General features: G+C 32.6%; 1 protein-coding gene across 1 annotated transcript; it reads left to right on the top strand.

Annotated features, from left to right (window-relative positions):
• Window positions 1-1,935: 1,935 nt before the first annotated feature.
• On the top strand, window positions 1,936-6,989 carry LOC143607327 (DNA damage-binding protein 1-like; the record flags this gene model as incomplete). Its single annotated transcript, XM_077082809.1, has 15 exons — window positions 1,936-2,039; window positions 3,355-3,403; window positions 4,142-4,201; window positions 4,297-4,388; window positions 4,465-4,516; window positions 4,625-4,687; window positions 4,783-4,832; window positions 4,967-5,042; window positions 5,144-5,353; window positions 5,731-5,837; window positions 5,925-6,033; window positions 6,189-6,389; window positions 6,473-6,688; window positions 6,775-6,885; window positions 6,963-6,989. Coding segments are annotated over exons 1-15 (1,527 nt in total), but the record flags the coding sequence as incomplete, so codon positions are not given.
• Between the last annotated feature and the right edge of the window lie 5 nt (window positions 6,990-6,994).

Below are 6,994 nucleotides of genomic sequence, written 5' to 3'. Positions count from 1 at the left end.
ATTTGTATTTAGTTTTAACTTATCTATGTAATGATGGATTAAGACATGATTATTACAATGTTAGAAAACCAAAACGAAAATCAGATATGATAAACATAACCAAAGTTTAAAATATTAAATGCACTTTCAATCAAGCGAATACCAATGGGTTGTTTTATTGGTTTTCAATATTCATTAAGTTTACTAGTGATGCCATATGTGATGTGTACACCCTTGGTGTTTTTTAAAGATGTAATCATACTAAATGTCATACTATTATTTTCTTCTCAAAATAACTCTAATTTTGTTTTAACTTTTTAGTATTTATTATTAACGAAATCCCAACCAATTATAAGTATTTAGTTATAAAAACATTATAAACAAACAATTATTGATGTGCATATGGGTGCTAATTGTGTCATGTAGAACCACTTAATTTGAATACGACCATATATTTCATATGAAATACATTGATTTTAAATCATGTAATCCAGTTATCGAAATAAAAAAAATAAATAAAGTAAGATGATAAATTAAAAAGAGCTTGTGATCAAGTAGTAAATGAGTCACAAATGATTTGACGAGTTCTAGTTTTGTTGTAATAAATAGGTTAAACTAGTCATAATCTTGGGGAAGAGTTTTAGTCTTATCAAATATATATTTATATTATTTTAAGTTTAAATGCAGTGACAAATCAATATTATCATTTTCATCTTTACATCTTTTGACTTCATATGTTCATTATACATTCATACGGTATAATTTTATTTCTTTTTATAATTTGAAATTGTTATGGTGATTTTTTCATATGTGACCATCTCTAGACCATCCGAGGGGTCACCTCAAAAGGTACAAATTTGAGAGATAGTTCTCAGCTCATTAGAAGTTATAAAACTATTAGACCACATGTATCACATAAAACAAAGAAAGACTGTGCATATGCTTTGATGAAAGGTGAATATTTTGTGATAAAAGATTTTACTTACACAATTGAGTAAACTAACTAGGAGTTTGCAATAAATAATACCTGAATTGATCAGGATCATATCTGAACCAAAAATAAAACTGTGAGAGAACTAATATTATGCATGTGAACCGGACCGTTAAGGATGAGTCCGGGCTATGGTTCTTGACGGATTCACGGGTATAAACATAAATGGTTAAAAAGTTATGTTTATTTGACGAACACACTATATTACTTTGAGATTATGAGCAATGATATTTCTTTTGATTATGAGATTATTACATACTGATTACTGCATTATGTCGCTATAAAGAAATTATATTAAGTCTTTCATAACGAGTACAACACACCGTGTTTAGTTCTAACCCTAACTACATGTTTATATTGAAGCTTGCATTCAAATAGATATTACCATATTACCAATGAAGACTACTAACCAAACTTGACCACATACATGATCAAAAATCATGGAAGAACTCAAGAACATGTTATGTTTGATGATGACGATGATAATCCATATGAACTACTTTATTAACGAAGAATTCTTCATTGGTCCAAAAAAACCTTCCGCCTCCTTAATTTAGTCTGTTAACAATAACATTTAACTAAATAACCAACTCCTAAAATAACTAGGGTGAGTACGCATGAAATGGATCAACATGCTTCGAATAGCAGCCACTCGTACCCGTTCGAAATGATTTCAGAAAATATGTAACCCACTCATGAAACTAAATTAAGAACCGCCTACGAATTTACCGATAAGAGTTGCGGGTTTGACTAGTAAAAACCAATGAACTGCTGACCCTAAAATTAACCTCACCCGGGTAATTCAAAGGCGAAGATAATTACGGTCTACGCCTAATCCACGTAACTGTGATATGAGCAAAACGACGTCGTCGTAGGGCGCATTGAGCATCAACATAAATAGTGGCTAACAGAAATCAGAGCAGAACAGAGAAAGGGGTTTTTAGGGTTTGATTTGAAAGAGAGAGATGAGTACGTACAATTACGTGGTTACAGCTCATAAGCCTACCAATGTCACTCACTCATGCGTCGGCAATTTCACCGCTCCACACGAACTCAATCTCATCATCGCGTAACTACTCTTTCTTTTCATTTCATTTTCCCGACCTCAATCCGTACTGTTTACCAGCATCTGTTAATATCTCAATAATATGGATTAGATTCATCAATTTGAGCTATCACTTTTGTAATTTGACGGTTAATTCGTCTAACAAATTAGGATATCGAGCTTTATGTTGACAAGTTTACAGAATTAGGCATATTATTATTGTTATTATTATTAGTTATTATAAGGTGTGAAGAATTTATTCTTCTTTGTAAGTTTTATTTTGTTTGGAGCTTTATGTTGACAAGTGTACAGAATTAGGCATATTATTAGTTCTTATAAGGTGTGAAGAATTTATTCCTCTTTGTAATTTCTGATGCATCAATCCGTATTATCCCTAGCTGTGGACTAGATGCATCAGTTTGAGCTATGGTTTCCTAATCTGCCGGTTAATTTGTTAGAAATTAATTGATGTAGAAAGTTAGGATTGCTGTTGATTTCTGTTAAGATATAAGAATTCTGCATATTTAGTTGTTATGGAATATACTAATCTTTATGTTGAGATGTGTAAAGATTACGAATTTGGCATATTATTAGTTTTTGCATGGTGCGAAGAATTTATTCCTCTTTGTATTTTCGATTTTCATTTCATTTTTCCGATGCGTGAGATGGATAGCCGTGGACTCGATGCAATAATTTGAGCTTTCGTGAAAAACTAATTGATCAAACTATTTGAATTGTTGTTGATTTCTATTAAGGATCTCTTACATCTTTAGTTAGGGCTGCCAAAACAGGTCTTATCGTGTTAAAACAGGTAAAAGATGACGCACTGAACACAAGTATCAAACATGAATACGAACTACTTCATATCGAATGCATATACAGTCTTAAGTTTCATGTACCAATAAAGAGAAATCATAGAGCCTAGCTTACTAATTTCAATTATTTATAAAAACTAAAAAAAATCACGTATTGTACTTTTTTGACTTAACAGGTTTAATCGTTTCTTAAGTAGGTGCCCAATTGACAGCCCTATCTTTAGTTGTTATGAAATGTATAAAGTCAAGATAGGGTTTATATATATCTGGATTTTTGCATAGGATTAATACTAGGGGTGACCCAAGAATTCAAACTGTATCCTTGTTGTTTGCTACCTATGAGATTAGGATGTTTTGTTTGGTAGCTGTGTGAAACATGCTAGTTCTTGTAAAATTGGCTACAATTTTTTGTTCCAGTTACTTTCTGGTAGCTATACTCTAGAATTTTAGTATTTTAGTATGGATGATTTTTTGAATTACTTTATCTTATGACTCATTTTTGTTCAATTTGTATCTGTTCTCAGGAAATGTACCCGTATAGAGATTCATTTACTTGCTCCTCAAGGCTTGCAGGTTGGCTTGCTCTCATATGATTTTTGCACATTAAAATAGTTTATGTTTGCCTTGTAGACATGCATTAGCCATTATGTATGTGTTTTCGTCCTGTGATACATATGTATATGCCTAGCTGCACAACATCCCACTATACTTTATCTGTATGAGAAGTTTTTATTCAGAAATTTTGGATATCCTAGCCTAAAGTCCTAAACTTAACTAAGTGGCAACTTATACCAAGCATCAGGGTTTGGCTTTGGTCTTGCTGTCATTTCTACTTGCATCACATTAAGCTTTATAATATTGGACAAGTTGAGAAAGGGTATGCTCTATTGTTCAGAGTTAACAAACTTAAAACAATCCAGTAGATCTAGTTTTTGGAAACTTTGTCTGAAAAAATTTAGATAGGTAAATGTGTATTGTATAGGCAATAGTAAACAAAAGTTTGTTAATCAGTGGTAAAACAGAAGCATAGAATATCGTTATTCTGTTTTAAATTGACCAAAACTGAGAGTAAAGAATAGTAAGGCTGAGGTGTAGACTTCTCTTTGTTTTAACAAAACAGAGACGATGGTTGTATGCAAAGGATGTAAGATACTATTTTAGTATTTTTTTTACATAATTTTTTGGAATGCATGAAGCTGCATCATGCATGTTGATTAACTTTACTACATCACTCATGTTTTTAACACGTATCTCAACATATGACAAGATTGAATAATAAGCTATATTTATTAATAATTTGCTTTTATGCAGCCTTTACTGGATGTGCCAATATACGGAAGAATTGCAACTCTGGAACTTTTCCGTCCTCATGTGAGTCACTTTGTAGATTTTATAAACAGAATTTATGATATAGGTTTTGCATCATTCATGTTGTGTTGTTCATGTATGCTTTTGCTTTATTGAAGGGTGAAACACAAGACCTGCTGTTTATTGCAACAGAAAGATACAAGTTTTGTGTTCTTCAATGGGACGCAGCTGCAAATGAGCTTGTTACAAGGTTTGGTCCAATAATAAAGCTAAACTATGTTTTCCCACAACATATTAATATTTCTTTTTGCTTATGATGTGTATAGATCTAATGGTGATGTATCAGATCGCATAGGCAGACCTACTGACAATGGCCAGGTACTTATCAAGTTTCTGGAATAGCAATACATTATTTAATAGCCAAAATGAGTGAGTTTTCATTTATTTAATATCTAATATTCTTTCACTCATGTTTGATCTTTGTAGATAGGCATAATTGACCCAGACTGCAGACTCATTGGACTCCATTTGTATGATGGGTTGTTTAAGGTGCTTATTTCTGAGGCAATTTAGTTTTCAATTTTTAATTCAACTCCTCATTTTGCCTTCGCCATTGAAGTGTTCACATTGCTCTAATTCTTTAGGTTATTCCAATTGATAACAGAGGACAACTCAAAGAAGCATTTAACATCAGGCATGTGTTATTTTCGGGGCACTATATGTTTCTTTACACTATTTTATAAGAAAATAGCTCAGCTTTCTCTCGTTATAGAAGTATTATAATACTGATGTAACTAACTTATTATTTTCTTTCCATATGTATTTCAGGCTAGAAGAACTTCAAGTTTTGGATATCAAGTTTCTATATGCTTGTCCAAAGCCTACAATTGTTGTTCTGTATCAGGTTGGGTTCTTAGAAGGATTTTGTTTCTTAAGTTGTACCATTATTTTGTAAAAATCAATAGTCATTATTAAGAATGAAAACATCTTGTTGCTTGATTTCAGGATAATAAAGATGCTCGCCATGTAAAAACATATGAGGTTTCTTTGAAAGATAAAGACTTTGTTGAAGGTCCATGGTCTCAGAACAATCTTGATAACGGGGCTGATTTGCTGATTCCGGTTCCACCACCTTTTGGTGGTGTATTAATCATCGGGGAAGAGACAATTGTGTATTGTAGTGCTTCTACATTTAAAGCGATCCCAATTAGACCTGTAAGTCAAGTGCCTCCATAAATATCTTTTCAAAAATCTACAAGTTATTTTGATCAATGATTGCTTGATTATCCATTTATATTTATTTTTATATGCTAGTTTCTCCATTTGTTGTCGTATTTGTCCCAGAATACATTTTGTAACAACTTAATTCTTGATTGATGACCATGGTGTTGATGAAATTGTAGTCTATTAGGCATGTAAGTCAAGCGCTTCCATAAATATGTTTTCAAGAATTTACAAGTTAATTTGGCCAATGATTGCTTGATTATCCTTTCATATTTATTTTTATACGCTACTTTCTCCATTTGTTGTCCCACAATACATTTTGTAAAAACTTATTCTTGATTGATAACCATGATGTTATGAAATTGCAGTCTATTACTAGATCCTATGGAAGGGTGGATGCTGATGGTTCCAGGTATCTACTTGGTGATCTTAATGGGCTTCTTCACTTGCTCGTTATAGCGCACGAGAAAGATAAGTGAGTTATAATTCTGTAAAATGTATTTATATATATGTGTGTGTGTCACAAATGTTCTAAGTGGTACTTTTTATATATTGTTTCTAGGGTTACTGGACTAAAAATAGAACTTCTTGGTGAAACATCTGTAGCATCAACTATATCATATCTTGATAATGCGTTTGTATATGTTGGCTCAAGCTATGGAGATTCTCAGGTATGCAAACATGATCGCTTGTTTCTTTTATTGGGTATGCACTCTATTGTCATCTATTAGATACAGTAAATGCAATTTGTATCTATATATGCAATAAATTTGCCTTTCTATGCTATATCATGTCATTAAAGTTTCTACTCCATTGTCCACTGCAGCTTATTAAGTTAAATCTTCATCCTGATGCTAAAGGTTCTTATGTTGAAGTGCTAGAAAAGTATGTCAACTTGGGTCCTATTGTTGACTTTTGTGTGGTTGACTTAGAGAGGCAAGGTCAAGGGCAGGTTGTCACTTGTTCAGGAGCATATAAAGACGGTTCACTTCGCATTGTTAGAAACGGAATTGGGATAAATGAACAGGTGCATGCTAATCCTTTTGTTTTCATTGACAGAATTTCACAAGTGTGATTATTTACTTCATATGCGCAATTTCTATTTTTAAGGCTTCTGTGGAACTACAAGGTATCAAAGGAATGTGGTCGCTAAGATCAGCCACAGATGATGTGTATGACACATTTTTGGTTGTTACCTTTATTAACGAGACTCGAATATTAGCAATGAATATGGAAGACGAGCTTGAGGAAACTGAAATTGAGGGCTTTTGTTCAGAAGTACAAACATTATTCTGTCATGATGCTGTGCATAATCAACTCGTGCAGGTACGCATGAGGATTTTTTAATTAATTATTTTGCATATTTGTTTAAATATTATGTTGCATTAAGGCTGTATCAAAACTTGTTGCAGGTTACTTCAAGCTCTGTGAGGCTCGTGAGTTCAATATCAAGAGAATTAAGACACGAGTGGCATGCACCTAAAGGCTTTTCTATTAATGTTGCCACTGCTAACGCTTCTCAGGTAATTAAAAACATCTAAGTATATGTTTAATTCCCTGTTTTGTTGTTATGTTCTATAAAATATTAGTTTTGTGACAGGTTCTATTGGCCACTAGAGGCGGTCATCTTGT

This window comes from Bidens hawaiensis, unplaced genomic scaffold (assembly GCF_021521415.1).
Source record: "Bidens hawaiensis isolate Kalapana, Puna unplaced genomic scaffold, B.hawaiensis_p1.1 tig00081202_1, whole genome shotgun sequence".
Classification (NCBI taxonomy): Eukaryota; Viridiplantae; Streptophyta; class Magnoliopsida; order Asterales; family Asteraceae; genus Bidens; species Bidens hawaiensis.
This window is presented reverse-complemented; position numbering and strand designations above follow the sequence as displayed.